This window comes from Ostrinia furnacalis, unplaced genomic scaffold, assembly GCF_004193835.3.
Source record: "Ostrinia furnacalis isolate ACB-3 unplaced genomic scaffold, ASM419383v2 OfSCF7447, whole genome shotgun sequence".
NCBI lineage: Eukaryota > Metazoa > Arthropoda > Insecta > Lepidoptera > Crambidae > Ostrinia > Ostrinia furnacalis.
The window spans coordinates 285,670-305,268 of NW_021137686.1; the positions used below are offsets into that span (position 1 = coordinate 285,670).

Genomic DNA, 19,599 nt, shown 5'->3' on the forward strand with positions numbered 1-19,599 from the left:
TAATTTGTTTCCTTTTTACCGTTACTTTCATCAATTGCCTAATGATGCATGTTAATTCAGAAAAGTATAAAGTGGCTAACTGCATTGAAAATATCATTAAAACGACTGGATATGTTACCGACTTGACCTTCGTCAATTTCAAAGAAATCAATGAATTGACTATGTTGCATGAAACCCCCGTAAGATTTATATCTCGTTCATTTTTTTGGCCGAATATGTTTCCAAACATATTTTACATAATACAGTGTGATGACATGCAACAATTACAAAATGGTATACAGAAACTTAGAAATGACTTTTTCTTTAATCCACGAGTAAATTTTATTATAGTTGTGGATCACCTAGACGGTCATATTCAACTAGTGTCTGGCTTGCTATGGAAGCTTAATATTTTCAATGTGACTGTTCTCACACCAAGTGAGAGTGGGACCGATTATGAAGTCTATGCATTCAACCCTCAGTCAGATGTCTGCGGAAAACCAGCAATCACTACATTGGAATTGGTCTCACAATGCTCGGGACTGAGTGGTACAGAAAATATATTTCGGTACAAAATACCAGAAACACTAAAAGGGTGTCATGTTAAAATAGTCACTCACGACTACTGGCCCTTCACCAGTTTCAACCACACATTGGGGCCGGGAATTACTCAAGATGTTCTGTCGATGTGGGCAGAAGCGGAAGGAATTAACTTAGAATATGTGCAATATCCGATAAACATGGATTTTGGGACAGTTCTCAAGAATTTCACCTTTACAGGAATGGTTAGTTTGATTGAGTCGGGCGACGTGGATGGTGCTGCGGGAGGGTATTTGGTTCATTACCCTCGAGCGAGAGCCATGGATAATACATATCCGTTTCTAATGGACAACAGTCGCGTGATGGTCGCACGCGCTCCATTCATGAACAACTGGCCAGCGGTGCTCAGACAATTCAGTATATCCACCACCGTCATCATTCTCCTGCTAATTGCATTCTTCTGCTTTGCTGTTGTACATTTTTCTATTTTCGAAAAGAAGAAAAAGGATACCATTCGAGACATTTTTATTGTCTTCGGATATATTCTTGGCAACATCTGTGTAAATACGCATACGATGAAAAAGAAAAGTTCTCTCAGGATGATTGTATGTTGCATGTTGTTTTCTGTTTTCTTTATAACATTCATGGTTCAGGCTTATATACTAAGTGCTACAACAAATCCGATACGAGGATATCAAATAAATCGTTTAAGCGAGGCATTGTCTACATGTAAACCGTTGAGAAGCCCTATGTGGAAGAGAAATTTTGAGTCTACAGATCCTCCTGAATGCACAGCCTCAATTATATGTTTGCACGAGCTTATGGATAGACGGAATGAAAAATTGTACACTGCAGTATCTGATTTGGAATATCAAACTCTTTCTTGGCAATTTTTGGATTCAACGGGTGAACCTGAAGTATATCAAACGATTGAACCACTGGCGCTCCTGATGCGGACGACATTATTTGAACGCGGTACCACTTTGTTCAGGTCTTACGAAAAAATTTCACAAAGAATACTATTTGGCGGTCTCCAAAAAAAGAAATTACGTGATATCCTATTTCAGAGTCATTTCATTAAGCAGCGGAATATGCCGAAGTCTCGTGAGTGGTTGCATCAGTTTAGGGAAGCATTCTGTGTACTCCTTGTGGGATATAGTTTGGCGTTTATTGTATTTGTTTTTGAGTGCAGATCATTTTTTTACAGCAAAATTAATATTAAAAAATAAAAATATCCATAAATACTGTATGTAACTTCTTCTTTCTTACTAACCGTTACCGCCACGTTAATTACAGTAGTTGATTGTGTTTAAATAAAATAAAATAAATTATTACGTTGTTGTTGTTTCAATGTTAATTTTTATTTACGGGTACCTACTTCTTTTATTATTGGCAATTAAAACTCAGGGTTCATCAGCAATCAGCCCATTCCCGTAAGCAATTTCAAGACGCCTACTACGGGTATGACTGCCCATTAGGATCGACGATCTAAAACGTGTAGAAAGCGAGTTGTTGACACTACGAGCACTACGAGTACCTATGTGTTGACACGAAAACTCGCTTGACACCGTGTATGGCTCATGCGCGCAAATTCAAAGTGTTTCGAACCAATGTTTTTTTTAATAATATACCTATCACTTTACTGTACTTTAATAACGGACGAAACACCGATCAATATGCATTAAATAATAAAGGCTTCCACAGACTAAACGCGGGTCAGAAGCAGTGCGGGTCAGTTGCAGCGCGGCTGAGGCACACTGAAAGCAGCGCAGTTTCAAAGCAGTAGCAACGCGGGCGGTTGTCAAAAATTTAAATATTCGAAATCCGCTTTCAACGCGCTGCTACCGCCCTGCGTCCGGTGTGTCATGCTAATATGGCCGCCATCATAGTAATACAACAGCGCGGGCCCGCGTTCGCGTCGCTTCTGTCCCGCACCCGCGCCGCCTCCTCGTTTGTATTTCGGCAGTTGCAACTGCAGTGCGGCGCGGTAGGAGCGCGGGCCCGCGTTCAAATTTGGTGTGGCATACTTCAAAGAGTTTCTTGTATTACAACTTGCGCGGGCCCGCATTCAAACTGCGTTGCTACTGCCCCGCGTTTGGTCCGCCCTAGGCTTAACTGTTCAACTACCCTCCACGGAATCTTCGAAATTAAACTAACTTCGCAAATGAAATTGAATGTCATTGTCATTAACGTCAATGTCAAACTGACGCAACACAGCTGTCTTCAATGTCAGTCACAACAATACTCAGGAGAATTTCCGAAAAATTTAACTATGATCTCATAGCCTTTTCCCTGTGTTAATATTGTTATCATTAAGTTTTAAACATGCAGCAATCGCCATTTGAAAATATATTTAACATAATAGGTGGCTTGTCTGAAGGCAACGAAAAGCCGATGAAACATGGGTTTTATAACGCCTTTGCTCTTTTTATTTTAACTATTTGTTGTGCTGCGGTTTATGTGCTGTTCTTAATCTTAGAGCCCTTCTTTAAACCCTTATTTTGGGCTTTGTTAGTTGGTTCTATTCTCCACCCTTTTAAATACAAACTCGCGCGACAAATCAAGTCATGGTTCGAAGATTTGGACAAGTCTCGTACCTCAGTCTTAGTAGGACTAATGGTTATTCCTATGAATGTGATGAACTTTGCTTCAGACACAGTGGGACAGCAATTTAGAGAACATTACAAGGTATGTCAAACTTCTATTTGTGGTTTTCAAGGTCTCATTCTTCTAAACAAGTACAACGTTGAATCTTTCTTTGCTATTCAAATGTATTTAAATTAATTCTACACAATGTTTTAGATTGTGTTCTTTAATATTAACATTTATTATAGAACAGACTTGCCTACTGAGCATGTTTTTAAAAACTAAAAATAATTTCTAAAAAATTTTGTGCTAAGAGCTCTGTTTATGTTGTTAAATAAAAACATTTACTAAATACTGTGTATCTTTTTCCAGACTGTGATAGCGTTGCTCTCTACTATATATGTGTTGCCATGGCTATACAACTCGGTGCCGAGGAGTTTTGCTTGCATATTCTGGCAAATATGCAGCTTCGTGGGCCACTCCACTACTATGCTCATTTATTTATGCAGTTCATACATTGTAAGTGACTTATAACATTTTTGTGGTTGTACAGACGATGGCACATCAAGGTAAATACTGTGGTCTTATGCAGTTTTAATAAAAGTGAATTTACAAATAAAACAAAAAAGAAATGGGTAATCTGATGTGCTGTCGTCTGTAGGTACATACTTGTTCAATAATTGAATACATTATTGATTGTAAATAAAATTATGGAGAAGAAACTTGACGTAAAGTAAAATAGGTTTAGTTTCTTTGCTATCTTTGTAACACAATATTAATTTTCCATAGGTGACAATGATTACATTCCAAACCACTCAGAGTTTATTAGTGATGAGTACACCTACTCGCTATTTCTTAGATTACAAGGCAACACATCCATTAATCACTGCCCTGAGTCACATTCTATGTTTGATCAAGCCACTTAGATATTTTAGTATGAGTTATGATTACTAATCATACATATACATCTTAGACTCTAAGACTAGAGAACTAAGACTTAGAGTAAATTAATAATATGTATTCCATGAAACTATGGTTAGGATTCTTAGGTACCTAATTAATATAAAGTTAAAAAATACTATGTAACCATACAACTTTATCTATTTTATTTTCAGACACTCACCATTGCTATAGCGTATTTTATAAGCGTTTACATTCTATGGACACCACAAAGGGCAAGCCTGTTCAGAGGAACCTCTCAGCTGCCATGGCTTGTTATAACTTGTTTCCTTGCAAGCCTCACTGGCACGTACCAGGTTTACACATTTGTGTTTCTACAAGCCATCTGTATTGCTGGCTTTGCCCTTGAAGTTTTGGATGTACATAAACAACTGTTGATGAAAGGTATATTAAATAATACAAATTCTGATATTATTAATAATATACTGTCTTATATTGAGGTAACAATAGCTTTGCTCATGGGACTGCCAATGCATGAAGTCACAAGTTCAATCTGATTGCAGAACTAAACTTACCACAACACATAACATTCCTGGAGAAGTAAAGGGAATTTGTAAAATAATACATCTTTAAAACCTTTTTTTTTTTCGAAATTACAGATCCAGAAGCTTCTATGCTTGTTGCACTACACAATGTCATCACAAATGAACACAAACAAGTAACTAGTCCAACTGAAGAAAAACCTCCAGAAGTTGTACAATCTACCAGTGAACAAGAATCATCGCCTGAAAAAGAAACTCCTTCACCGGTTACGCCTGACACTATCACAAAAAGGGGAAGCTGGACATCCAATGAACCAATACAGAGTTCTCCAAGACATGCTAAAATGCTGTACAAAACTAGAACCTTATCCGCATTACCACTATCAAATACAAAAATGAAAACTGCCTTTGATAATCGCTTCATAGCATCTTTCAAGCAAAGGTCTCTAGATGAAAATTACATGCGAAGCAACTTTGATAACGATGAAGAGACAGCATTGTACTTCAAGCTTTTATTCTTCGGATGTTTCTGTATGCTAGTATGGAAACATATATGGTTGCTGCCAGTAATGCTTTTCTTTCTAGCGATACACGTTATAAAGAAACTGCTAGATTACTTCGGAGTATGGCTGTTTTGCGAGAATCAGTACAATAATGTTATGGGCAAAATCAAATGCTGGTGGAATGATAGGTGAATATTGGCTATCATTTTATTTATTTCGAAAGCTAACTAGTAAACCAATCACGTAAAGGACTGTTCATAATGCCAAGCTTGCTGTATTGTTTAAAATTGTGACAGATCCGTGTCTCATATAATGTACTGTTCATACCACATTCATACACCATGTGGCACTGTGAAAATACCTTTACAATGCATATAATTAATTACTATGTTAGGAGAAACATTTCTCTATTTCTAATTTCGCTTATCTAGTGCTACACAATTAAAGGAAATTATGGGAACCTTCTCCAAGATCCTTAAACGTGACATCGTTTTTATTATTTTAGGTGATAAGATCATTCTTTTCGCGCGCATCCTAAGCTGGCAGATGCCCACTAGTTTATAGACATCCCTGCTCAGCATTGCCTTTGAGTATTCGTTCGTTTCGACCAAATGACGTCCACTGCTGGACAAAGGCCTCTCAAGGATTTCCCAACGACCGGTCCTGCGCCGCCCGCAGTATTATTTGAGTTAGTAAAATCTAATACTACTAATTATTTTAATTTTTTTTATGTTTATTTCTAGGCACTCAGCACTCGTCCCGGCTCACATCCGAGGCATCGGCAAGATGATGTCGCTATGCAACAGCAGATTCAGCGAGATCGCGTACGATTCCGTCGACACGGTGTCCACGTGCATCGTCATCATGGGACTCATCTTCTTCGCTACTGTCGCTACGATATTCATTTGCATACAGGTAAATACGAAATTCAGTACATTTCAATATTTTCAATGCATCTTTTTTTTTGTATATGGCTAGAGTAAAAGTAGCCAGTGTCTTATAAAGCATTTTCTTGTAAGTAGGCTTTAAATATACTAAAGAAATGGTAAAGACCGGTCGCTGCGGTCGCCCGTTGCACAGTGAGTGTGCAAGCGCGACAGCAATATAAATACGCACGAGCGATAAAGATGGGTAGTAGGCATGGAAATGATTGTTATTTTTCATTCTATGAAATGATGATTTTTATTCATATGATTTCACAGGCAATGATTTTTATTCGCAGTGTTATACTCGTAATGTAGCTCTTTCATTTATTAATGTGATACTCTTAATTAAGTATAAATTATGATGAACGATTGCTAATTTTGATTCATGTCGCACAACAAAAAACAAACAATTTCACAGCACAGTATGTGTGCAACAATCAATAACCGCGCGACTAGTGAAAAATCTTTTAACTTGTCAGTGGCGTAGCTTGGGGGGGGCAGGGGGGGCCATGGCCCCGGGCGGCATATGAAAGGGGGCGGCGGATAAGAAAAAAAACATTGCATGAACAAGGAAAAAAAATCGACTATGTCTACGTTGAGACTAACAAATCTAGCTATACTGGCAATTGAAAAATGAGATACAATTTGATATCGACGATTGTGTAAAAGATTTTGCATTGAAAAAAGCACGAAGAGTACATTTTTAATAATATTTTTTTAAGTAATAGTAACAAAAATATTTAAGGAGCTTACTTATCCCTCTAAAACTTGCGCCACAGATAATCTTTCGTGATTTCTCTTGTTACAAACCGAAATAAAAAAGTGGTTTGTAAATAGTTAAAGCCATATCTAAGCTACTTTTAAAACCGTGTATTTATTATATTCTGCAAGTTCGAAATTCAAAATTAGCTAAAATGGTAACTTTTAGCAGTAATTAAATCTGTAACTTGCTGCAAATATCTAATGAATTCAAACAAATTATTTTAAAAAATAGCTTCGATACATATTATACATATTATAAAATCTGCTTTTAAATTCGTGTTTTTTTGGTTATTTGATAAATTTCTCCAAAAAATGCCCCTATAACCGGTGGTTTTTATTACTTTGTATTATTATCTATCGTATTACCTTCGTAAAATCAAAAATCGCATGTCCCTATTCCTATCACAACGTTTGCAATGATCGTTTGAACTAAGCCTCTCCGGGCGCGCCATTCAACGCTTCGTTAACAACGAAACTGAAAATGGCTCTAGATTTCTTATTTTGATAAAGAAAAGTTAGATTTCAAATAAAAACAAAAGATTTCGAAGTAAAATAAGCATTTTAGTTAAAATTAAAATGGTCTCTAACTGTAGCAGAGAATAATGTTGTGGCAGGCCTTTGTTCAAACGATCATAGCAAATGTTGTGATAGGGATAGAGACATGCGATTTTTGGTTTTACAAAGATAATACGATAGAGAATAATACAAAGTAATAAAAACCACCTGTTATAGGAGCATTTTTTGGAGAAATTTATCAAAAAACAAAAAAAAACACGAATTTTTTATTATTTGTTGGCCTTTTTGTGTATTTTATGTATTTTTTTAATATTGCCTGTTATTAAGCATTATTACTGTTTTTATTTTATCAGGATATACCGCTTAGTTTAAAAGTTATTACGTTTTCTTTACAATAAGTAATTGGAAGAAAAAAAAAACCATAAAAAATTAAAAAAAACTCAAAAATTTTTTGACCTCTTTTTTGTCGATAAAAATAGGTCTAGTTTCATCTATTTTCATATGTACACTTTAACGTGACTCACACTGTATGTTATTCCTTCTAAGTTCAATGAGCACTATTATACCTACTATAATTTAAGATAATATTTACTCTCACTCAATTGACAAATAAATACTTTAATACTTGTTATTATTGTTTATTGTTATACTGTATACACCTAGTGTTACATAATAAAGCTGAGCTATTTAAGAAAATCAATCTTCCTGTGGGTTTCAAGCAATTGCTTCTCTTTAATGTATTTTCCTTCTGAAGCAGTGCGTGGTAGTTTATTTTGACTTTCAACAAATAAGGCGAATAGTGTACCTGAAGTCCATTCAATATAATATTTAAACTTTAAAATATTTATAATTAAAATAAAGGGCGGCGGATTTCCGGACGGCCCCGGGCGGCGAAAAGCCACGCTACGCCACTGTAACTTGTAGAGTATAACTCTCTAAACTCTACAAGCAGACGGTAGATCATTTCATGACAGTGCGGGTCATATTACATTTTACATTATAATATTTTTGGTGGGATATGCCTAACGTATTTCGCAGATTTTCTGCCATCTATGATCAAGTTCACAACCAAAAAACATATTCAAACTTGAACTCTATTCCAGATATACTCAGAGGCGATAGTCGTGGTGCAGCTCAGTGGCAGTCTTCTAAACAGCACTTTCGTTCAAAACAGCGAACTACATGCTTACCTCCCCGAGGGCTGGGAAGAGAAACTGGACTCGCTTATTGACAACGCCTATACGTATGGGCGGGAAGGAATCTCTACTGGAGTGAGTATTATAGTTCTACGAGTATACATAATTGCTTGTTTTAAATTATTTTTTTTTACTTATGAAAAATATAATGTAGGGTAGTTAATTAGACACCTCTGATAAATTGACATAGGTACCTGCTTAATTTAATTTTTTAGAATATAATCGTTTATTTCACTGTAAGTTTTCTTATTATATATGGTTTTATAACCTGCCAAAACTACCAAAATATTATTGTGTGTGCTGCTGACGTCTGTACATTGGCATGATATGACGTCACTAGTTCGCCAACTAAATAAGTTACAATATCTTCGAATTGTTGGTTGATGGTGTTAACTACTACATTGTTTATTGTTATCCCTTATATTAGTTTAGTTCTAGTACATATTTTCTATAATAACAAATTAAAAGAAAATAGATATGTACTTGTACTTGACGTGGTGTAGGATAGAATTTTTAATTAATAGCCAAGTCAATCAATACTTCAATTCGCCTTGTTGAAATTACTATGCATGCTGTGTTTTATACATCTGTGTTTTGTTGTTTCATTTACCCAGAGGACAGACTGGACCTTTACTTTTTGTAGTTTGTATAGGACGTAAGATACAGGCTGAGAAAACGTAAACAGTTCGCTTAAAGATCCATACATTTGGCAATGATTTAAGTGCACAGTTTCAGTTCTTCCCAATCTGTCCCTTACACCCTGTATTGTATTAACTTGTCAAAATTATTTCGCTTGCAATGGATATCTACACAACGTTTACAGATAGGAGACTATGTAAGTATAATATTTAGAAAGCAGCATGTTCATATCAAAAATCATGCCTTGAAAAATAATCGACCACCAACGACATCTTAACACCTTCCTCGACCGGTTTTTATTCTATTTAAATTATCTTTCTGGCTCATCCAAAAGTTGCTGTGCCGTAACTCCACATTGTTCTGTTTAAGTTGTAAAACCTAATGTGGTAAAGTATTGAGTAATAGTCTCGTCACACAGGCGCATGCGTATAGAGAAAAGAACATAGTTAAGTTTCTAAACCACTCAGTCCAAAAAATCATAAGGTATTTTTTCAGTCAATACGTCAAAGTTCATGCTACTCATGCTAGCATTAGAATGAAAAATCATATCCCACGGAAATAACATAAATTCAAGCATCCAAGTTTGACACTAAAATCACCTTTTGTTGATTTATTTCTTGTGTCATCACAAGAAAATAATAAAATAAAAGAAAAAAACATTTCATCAATTTATAGCGTTGCTTTAAAACTAGCTATGCAACTTCAAACAACTTTACAGGTGAAAAGCATTCTCAAAGAAGGCGACCCGGAGAAGATAGCTCGCGTCGAACAACAGATACTTGAGATCTGGGACCGCGTGTACCAGAGCTGGGTGTCTGGCCACTTCACAGCTCAAGTCGGGCCTCAAGTCGACGGCTCAGCCATCCAAGACTCGTGGGACAACTTCGTCAATGACGTCTCTAACACTCCTGGTAAGTCATCTTAAGTAGTAAGTGGTTTAGCTCTCGTCGTGCAACAGATACTTGAGATCTGGGACCGCGTGTACCAGAGCTGGGTGTCTGGCCACTTCACAGCTCAAGTCGGGCCTCAAGTCGACGGCTCAGCCATCCAAGACTCGTGGGACAACTTCGTTAATGACGTCTCTAACACTCCTGGTAAGTCATCTTAAGTAGTAAGTGGTTTAGCTCGCGTCGAACAACAGACAATTCAGATCTGGGACCGCGTGTACCAAAGCTGGGTGTCTGGCCACTTCACAGCTCAAGTCGGGCCTCAAGTCGACGGCTCAGCCATCCAAGACTCGTGGGACAACTTCGTCAATGACGTCTCTAACACTCTTGGTACGTCATCATAAGTAGTTAGTGGTTTAGCTCGCGTCGAACAACAGATACTTGAGATCTGAGACCGCGTGTACCAGAGCTGGGTATCTGGCCACTTCACAGCCCAAGTCAGGCCTCAAGTCGGCGGCTCAGCCATCCAAGACTCGTGGGACAACTTCGTCAATGACGTCTCTAACACTCCTGGTAAGTTCACTTGAGTATGGTTTAGCTCGCGTCGAACAACAGACAATTCAGATCTGGGACCGCGTGTACCAGAGCTGGGTGTCTGGCCACTTCACGGCTCAAGTCGGGCCACAAGTCGACGGCTCAGCCATCCAAGACTCGTGGGACAACTTTGTTAATGACATCTCTAACACTGGAAAGTCCGAGTAAAACGGGGTCCGCGCGTACGAAGTCGCGGGCGGCCGCTAGTCTACAGGGTGTTAGGTAACCATTTACCGGATATATCGGATATAATACATATTATCGGATTTTATAAAATTTATTTTGTATGAAAATTTAAAAAAATAAAATTATGATATCAAATTTCTTACTTCACCATACCATTTATATGCCCATGTTAACATGGGCTAGCTAGTGTCGGCTCATATACCCATTTACCTAACACCCTGTATATGAAAGCCTCTAATATGACTCCCAAATGCCTTCCCTAGTTGGGAGTTTTGTGAATGTCAACGATTATAGACCTTGATTAGGGAGGAACGAGAGCTCAGAATAAAACTGAATAGAAATTTTGAATGAGGAGATCCGTAAACGAACCAAAGTCGCTGACATAGCCCGACGTATTAGCAAGCTGAAGTGGCAATGGGCAGGGCACATAGTACGCAGAACTGACGGCCGATGGGGCAGAGAGGTTCTGGAATGGAGGCCGCGTACCGGAAAACGCAGCGTGGGACGTCCACCTACAAGGTGGACCGACGACATCGTAAAGGTAGCAGGGAAGCGCTGGACGCAGGCCGCTACCAATCGATCAACATGGAAAGCATTGGGGGAGGCCTATGTTCAGCAGTGGACGTCCTGTGGCTGAAATGATGATGATGATGATGAGAAATTTTGAAACTGCGCATGGGAATTGAAATTCGGATGCTTCAAATTGGTAATGAAATACTTAAAAAGCTCATTTCCTCAGGGATGTTCGACTACACGGGCATCATAGACTGGGTACGAGCCAACGTGGGGACTCTGAGCGCCATCGCTTCGAACATCTGGGCGCCTTTGGCGAGCAACGTGTCGCTACTAGCTGGGTCAGTTGGCGCCTTTACTTCGCTGCTGCTATGCGGTGGTGGCGCCATCATCAACATGTTTATTAACTTGGTGAGATATGCTAACTTGATGTGTGTGTTAGCCTTCTGGCGGTCTTAGTTAAAACCTTATAAGCCACCCAAAAACTTATAATTTGAGACTGGATGCAAGCCAGCGTGGTGGCTCTAAAAGCGCTATTACTTTGCTCGTTGGTGTAAGGCTCATCCCTAATCAAGGCACAAGTTCACGACATTCAGTCGTACAGTACTGTAATAGGTATCTAAGAAAAGTAGTTGCAATTAGTTATAAAACGTGTAACATTGTATAACTCGACGCAACGCAACTACTTGATTATTATACTTCTTACTTCGTCTTCGATATAACAATTAGGTCAAAATATAGTGTTGTTGCATATTTTTTTAAATAATCCCTCGTACATTAATCTTTTTAAATCTTCACATAAGGTAACTTCATTTAATCACCAAATATATCAAAATGTCTGACCATTCAATTATCTATGGTTGGACAGATCGTGTTTTTTACGACCCTCTTCTACTTGCTGGCGTCGAGCAACGCTCTGTACAAGCCAGTTGAAGTGATCACGCGGGTGCAGCCCAACTTCGGACCACGTCTTGGCATCGCTCTTTCAGTTGCTATCAATCAAGTAAGTGTCTAGTATTATGACTTTATGTATGTAGGTATACTTACGCCCGTATTTACAAACGATGCTTGCTTAAGTGAAGCAGCAAATCGAACGCACAGTGTTGAATAGAGGTCTATGATTGGTTCGTGTGTCACCTTGTGCGACTTGTGCGTCCACGCGCATTGTGAGACTGTTTGTGAATAGAGGCGTTATACATTTGAGAGATTGAGATATGTGCCCGTGTCTCATACTTTCGTCAGCCCCGCGAACCTTACGTTAAAAAATGGATATCAGAACCACGGTAATACTATCAATACAGTATTCCAACTCGGCCATATTTTTGAAGAAAAATGTCAACAGCCCCGCGGTACGTCACGGTATGACAACATGCGATAGGGCTGCTTACCTACAGTACCCATTCTAATAAAATTATATCTGTCTACTTAGAATTTCTATCTAGTTTTGTGATTGTAATTTTTTTTATTTAGACAAACAAAATACTTTGTGAATGGAATAGGATAAAAATGCGTGTTGTTTTGTGATTAGTAGATTTAATTTAAAAAAATATGCTAAAATAATTTTGAATCTACTAATCATAATGAGTACTTAATGACCTGTTACTTTAATTTCAGGCAGGCGAAATCGTTGGCAAAAGCTGGTTTTATACAATATATAATTTTCATTTCAAATCAAACTGACTGAAAATGACAATTTCTGACAGTTAATAACTAATACTAGTTTTTGACAAAGATCGTAAATGACGGTCAGTCAAATTCAATCACCTTCCTTAGTCATTTTCAACACTAGGCCATCGACGTCCGTTCGGCACATTCGCGACACCCCTAACTTTTGGATTACGACCACGTCCCGAGATTTGAAATTCGAAGGAAAGCTCGCGTTTCGTCGGTTTATATGGAGTTACAATACTGTATGATATTATTACCGTGTCTGAACTTATTTTTATACTCCAGAAAGTTTGATTTAGTAGCACCAATAGTTAATTTTAGCTCAATAGTTAATCTTTGTATTTAAATAAAGTTCTTCTTTATTTGCATTTTTATGTTGTTTTTCTGTTGTAGGTGTTCAGAGCTTCGTTCAAGATGGCCCTCTTCTACGGATTATGGACGTGGCTAGTGCATAACTTCTTCGGGGCTAAGGTTGTCTACTTGCCCTCAGGTTAGTGTTGCCGATTGTTCAATTTTGTAACCTGCATTTTTACCTTACTATAGTAGTGTCGGTGGTGCGTCGTCATTTTATAAATTTTACTATTTTTAGCACCCAATAAAATTGCACTTTGCATTTGCAAGCCACCTCACACGTCGCGTAGATTTGAACTGATCGTGCCCCGCCAATACTTATGCATACTAGCGCTACTACTATTGCTATAGTAATATGGTAGGTACATACACCTACTGGACATTTAATACTCAACAAAAATTCAAAATTATTATGGTCCCCCAAAATTCGCAAACGAAGATTAACGAATATAAGTAATCATAAACTAAAGTATCTGTAACTTGTCATTGTGAGCTATTTTTAATAGCCAAAAAATGAACGTAAACATTAATTCACATTCACAGTTATCACATTACATACCTCTTGACTTATTGTTTACATGCATGACATAATGCGTTAATCAAAAACAGATTTTCAGCGTCCAATCAGCGCCAGATCGCAATGTCAAGTTCAACGAACTATTAATTTCGTGCGGAACGATAAACGTGCCGTTTTTACAACGTCATATTCAGCAGAATTATCTCGGGATGATGCCCATGTGTAGTTCGTGTGATATTTTTATTGCGCGCTCCGACGCCCGCCACGCTCCCAGCGAAATGTCAGCGGTCCTCTAAAATGGCTTACAATATCGTCCTGTTGCTTTTTGCCATCTTAAACTCGGCTGTTGGAGTCAGAATCAATTTCACGAGTTGTCAAAGCCCCGAGTGGAGTTGTAACAACAACCTTCCAAACGAAATCGTGTACACCTGCGCTAATGTACTGAGCAATGTAAGTAAATAAATATTTATCTTTTATTTTTCAACTAATAATCAAGATTTTCTTTATATTAATCGCACCAAATTATTTTAGGACTTCATCATACACCTCAAGGATTACTACACGGATCACATTACGAGTGTAACCGTGCAAAATTGCAGAGACGTGAGAGTTGTACTCGACTGCCCACTGCTGCAGCGACCTTCTCAACTTCAACGGTTCAAAATAAAGGATTGCGACCGAGTCGAATTCGTGTCTTTGTCTAGCACGTCATTGCTACAAACGCCGCCTGAAGTCACTATAGAAAACGCCAGAGAAGTCGTGTCCTTGCCTAGAAAAATATTCAAATCACCAGTCACTAACACAGAACTGAAATGCATCGGCGCTCATTCGATGAGAAAAATACGTATCGTTAACAGCAAAATAAACACAATCAACACTCGAGCTATTTACAATGTCACCGGTATCAAAAGTATCGAATTCGAAAATGTGACTATAACCAATGTGGAAAACCAAGCGATAGAAGCTATCATGGGCAACGATAATACGCTCTTTTCGATGGTGAACTGTAAAATTGAGAATTTGAACTTTAAAGGTATTGTTGTAAGGACCAAGACAGCGGTTATAGACAACAATGTATTTGATGATTTGATTGCAAATGTGGTTAATATAACATCAGATGTTCTGCAAATGACAAAGAATACGATAAAAGATATCTACTCCAATGCTTTGTTACTGCGATCTGTAAATACTGATATAACGAATAACAATATCAATCTACTCAAAATCAACTCCTTAATTGGTGTCAAATGTTTAAGGAAGAGGATCAGCAATAAATACTTCATCTTTTCTAAAAACAAGATTCGGACAGTGGAACCCTACTCTCTTGCATTCGACTATGCTAGTTGCAAATCAGCTGGTACCACAGTGAGTGTTAACCACAACAAAATCGACTGCAAATGTCGAAACATATCGTATTTGACCTCATCACCTACGAACGTGGAGCTCAATAACATGTTTTTAGACGTAGTAAATAACAACACGTGTATATCCGCGCCGTGTTCTTTACCCGTTGAAGTTGTGAAGCTGTTGTTAGAAAGTGACATGTGTCAACTGAACCTGGACCCACAAGTGATGTGTTTGCTCTATAGCGACAGACATAATAATAACAACGACATGACAACGGACGAAGATGTAACAGAACCGGCTCCTACTTTTTATCTCATAAGACAAGCGAATTCGCCAAACGGCGACGCAAGCGCAGCCATGACGGCCATAGACAAAGACTACTTGCTCAAGGGCAGCAATTTGAACATGACCAACCGAACAGCGATCAAGGTTGTCTTCGATTCTTCTAGAGACTTCGTAGAGACTTTAAGAAGCACCGGGACCCATAAGAGACCAGTTGAAGAGCCTAAAACGCCTCAGACTGTCGAGTATGTGAGCCGTTGTGTGGGCAACCAATGCCGGAACAACGTCGTATATGACAGGCAGAAAGCGCTGGACTTTTATAAGTACGTCTACGCTCAGTTAAGACCGCCTAGGCAAATGGACAAGAAAAAGATAACTTAATTTTCAACTTGAATTATTAATTGTTATTTAAATATATTCGATTTGTATCATCGACTTATCGTTAACTGTACCTGCACAAAAATATTCAACACCAACAGAAATAATAAAAATTGTTTATGCGTATAAAGTCTTTTCATTTTTAATTATGTCAAGTGATATCATTATGGACCTCATTAAGATTATTTTGTTACTATAAGATTTTTTTTTATCCACATCGGGGAAGCTCTTGGCCTGTATCTCACCTTGTCATTCTTGGAGACTCTTTATTAATAAAATTAATCATGTTGTTTTATTTTCCTTATTTCTGAATAAGATACTTTAATTATATTTATTTAATTAGCTCGTAAATTTCAAGTCTGTAGTTAATTACTCATTAGAGCTTGCTTAAATTGATATGAATGATAATGTGTTATTAAATACCCTTATTGATTCAATTAAATCTTTGTATTGAAACCTAGTCGTTTTACGACTGTTATTATTCTGTGTTTATAGGTATACTGAATCTAAATATAACAAAATTGAAAACAGTATTTCAGATTAGGAACCTGTCCATCAGATTTCTAAATCAATTACTGGATATTTAATTTGCGTTTGTACTGCAGCCACTCGATAACTACAAGTTTTGGTTTCGCAGGTCTCGATTTATCTGGTAGAAAAAGTCACCAGAATTAGCAAGCTTAATGTATTAAGTAATCTTAGGTAAACCATCTAAAGGTCTATCGTGATATTTTGCGCTCTTTGCGTTAATGTCAAGTCGAATAGTAGACTCCTATTGCATCTTTATGATTATAATATTTGCAGTCTTGGCCGCGGTTCTGGGCGCGGCTCCGTTCCTAGGCCCGTACTTGGCCGGGATTCCCGCGGCGTTAGACGTCTGGCTGCAGGGACGACCCATGTCAGCACTGTTGCTGCCTATAGCTCAGGCCGCGCCCATCGCTTTCCTGGACGCCGCCGTCTATGCTGAGATCAAAGAGTGAGTATATTGTAACTATAACGGGGAATCCCCGTTCTTATGACCGTCCTTGGCGGGGATCCCCGCGGCGTTAGATGTGTGGCTTCAAGGCAGACCAATGTCGGCACTGCTGCTGCCTATAGCGCAGGCCGCGCCCATCGCTTTCCTGGACGCCGCCGTCTATGCTGAGATCTAAGAGTGAGTATTTTTAACCGACTTCAAAAAGGAGGAGGTTTTTGAGAATCTAAATGATGTTTTTTTGTAATCTAAACAAAAAAAAATACTGCTGCCTATCGCCTAGGCCGCGCCCACCGCTTTTCTGGACGCCGCTGTCTATGTCACGATGATGATGAATGAGCATTTTGTAACCATAACGGAAAAGCTCTTAGCCAACCTCTCACATGGAAAGTGATGATCAGACCAATGGTAGAAGCAAGCTACACCGAGAATCCGCATCCCACCTGATAGAAAAGAATCAGCCGAAGCGACCTTCAAGGAATCCGAATTAGTACAAACGCTACCAATGAGCAAAAAATTTTTCATCCACGGCACGTATTTTTTAATCTGTCTGTTGTCAATGTCCTGTTTTACTTTAGATTTCAAAATACAAGTGATTCGGGGCTTATGTCTTTCCCATAATCCTCATAAGATGACTGTCTTTATACAACATTTATAATAAAATTATTCCAGCGGTGGCCACCCATACGTCACAGGCTTAGCCATAGCGGGCGGCATCTTCTACCTAGGCCCAGAAGGCGCTATCCTAGGCCCACTCCTGTTGTGCTGCCTGATGGTGGTCCTCAACTTGTCCTCGACCTTCCTGAGGGACACCCCCTCTGAGGAAAGAGCAGCACTCCACTCCCGAGTCAGGTAAATCAGACGCGTATACCTCGATAATTTGTTTGTTTCTTTTTGGGTGAAAACTAGCATGTCATATGTCATACGAATGAGGCATGTATTTCTTGTGATTGATGATATTATAATGGTAGTACAGTTCGGCAGCAATCTACAGCAATGGTGAATTGCTTCATTTGATTTTGGATCTTATTTAGATACTATACGATTCAAAATTCATTGAGTAAATTTGTTGTTTTATTGTTGTTAGGTTGCTGCCGGTAACTGTTTTATTAATTGTAAAAACATCTCTGTATCATAAATGAAAAGCTGTATTTGTCTGTAATTGGTGCCATAAATGACTATTCCCGTCCATACTGGGTACTTAAATTCCATAGACAAACAATAAAAAAAAATCCATAGTCTTCCTCTTTTACCTCATTCGTGACTTTGCCTTTTGTAAATAACACTCATAATATTTGTATCAGAAGCTATCCGTTTATTATTGGAATACTCATATAGATTAATATTCTGTTAATTTAGGTCGTTATTGGGATTGTTTAAATAATAAGGTGTGTATCAACGAAAATGTACAATAGCTTGCGCGTTTTAAAGCTTTTTTAAATATTGTATATTTTGCACGTACTTCTGTCAGCAAACAAAGCACCATTTGTGTATTGTATGAATATTAGTCTTAGAAGGATGCACGGTAAGTGTTTTATTTTATTTAGTTTATTACTCGTCTATTAATTTATATGCACTACATACTTAAGTGTAATGTAATGCTTATATTATATATAATTATTTTAATTTTAAGATACTAATCATATTCATTCCTATTACCTATAAAGATTTAGTACAAAATGCATATTAATACGAGCCTAACATAAACATAGATTCAAGCCTATGTTGTAGTATTTTGCTATTTAACCAGACTTGAATCCTAAGTTTTTGCCAACCTGACCTTTACACCCTATATTTATCTATTTCTTGTCTTTCTTCTTGATGCCAATCTACCGTAATCATTTGTAACTGCTTGCACCAACATATAGCTGCACTATTCATTTAATTTATTTTTATCAAAACGCTATAACCATTGGATGTTTCTTTACAGACTCGGTGCTTTTCTCTGACGGGCTTGCATGGACAACTAACGAATGTCAATTAATTGTAAGCAATGGTACTCAGTCGCCATACTTAATTATCATCATAGTTCCAGTCATACACGGACAGTTCAATGATTTTTTCGGGGCCTCATGTTACCTAGCAACACGGCGAGGTAACGTACTAGACCAAATAGGCACTATAGTCTGGTCTGCGAGCACGTAAAATTTTGTCCAATGACCCCAAGCTACCCATCCTTATCGCTCGCGCGTATTTATGTCGTTGTCGCGCTCGCACACTCACTGCGGACGCCCGTCGCACAGTCGCGACAGCAATATAATTACGCGCGAGCGATAAGGATGGGTAGCTTGGGGTCATTGGACAATGTTGAGTAATGANAGGTGGAATTGTGTAAATCAATCGTTATCATTTGACAGTTCATAACGTACGATTATTCTGTCAAACGCTTTGTTTAACTGACTTTATCGTACGTTATGAACTGTCAAATGATTACGATTGCTTTACACAATTCCACCTCTGAAATGTTGAATCTCCCATAGGATAATAAATTAATTCATATCATTTTTTTAAACGAGCCATAGACTATGAACCATAGAGCAATGATTCTCATCGACAAAAATATCGATAGTGTCTCAGCGCCATCAGCTGTTACACAAATGTCATTACCTCGTCCCCCTCAGGAAATGGCGAAATTTTTTTGTATGGAAATAAACGCGCGCTGCTACTCCTGTTATTTCTGCTCTCTGGATAGGACAGTTACGAAGTTGACGTGTAGTACCAAAAGTATGCGTTAAGCGCTAGTGTCGCAACCACAGATAACTATACGTCGCAATGTCAATTAGTGATGACCCACAGCTTACCTACTATAGAATA

General features: G+C 38.1%; 2 protein-coding genes across 4 annotated transcripts; both read left to right on the top strand.

Moving 5' to 3' along the window:
- The first annotated feature begins 2,680 nt into the window (after positions 1-2,680).
- Positions 2,681-18,978, top strand: LOC114364538 (transmembrane protein 245). Of its 3 annotated transcripts, XM_028320728.1 has the most exons (15): positions 2,681-3,207; positions 3,478-3,624; positions 4,221-4,449; positions 4,665-5,238; positions 5,794-5,965; positions 8,358-8,525; positions 9,274-9,285; positions 9,808-9,864; positions 10,048-10,183; positions 11,496-11,680; positions 12,138-12,272; positions 13,331-13,427; positions 16,617-16,788; positions 17,458-17,637; positions 18,716-18,978. In XM_028320728.1, the coding sequence occupies exons 1-15, from the start codon at positions 2,845-2,847 to the stop codon at positions 18,732-18,734; spliced, it is 2,646 nt and encodes an 881-aa protein (XP_028176529.1). In that variant the 5' UTR covers positions 2,681-2,844; the 3' UTR covers positions 18,735-18,978. The 3 variants fall into 3 exon arrangements, with proteins under 3 accessions (XP_028176529.1, XP_028176528.1, XP_028176530.1); XM_028320727.1 differs by lacking the exon at positions 10,048-10,183 and having other exon boundaries at positions 2,684-3,207; positions 9,808-10,000; XM_028320729.1 differs by lacking the exons at positions 9,274-9,285; positions 10,048-10,183 and having other exon boundaries at positions 2,684-3,207; positions 9,808-10,000.
- Positions 13,867-16,013, top strand: LOC114364540 (uncharacterized). The gene is made up of 2 exons (XM_028320730.1): positions 13,867-14,255; positions 14,337-16,013. Exons 1-2 carry the CDS (start codon positions 14,103-14,105, stop codon positions 15,813-15,815), a joined length of 1,632 nt encoding a protein of 543 aa, XP_028176531.1. The 5' UTR covers positions 13,867-14,102; the 3' UTR covers positions 15,816-16,013.
- Positions 18,979-19,599: the final 621 nt, after the last annotated feature.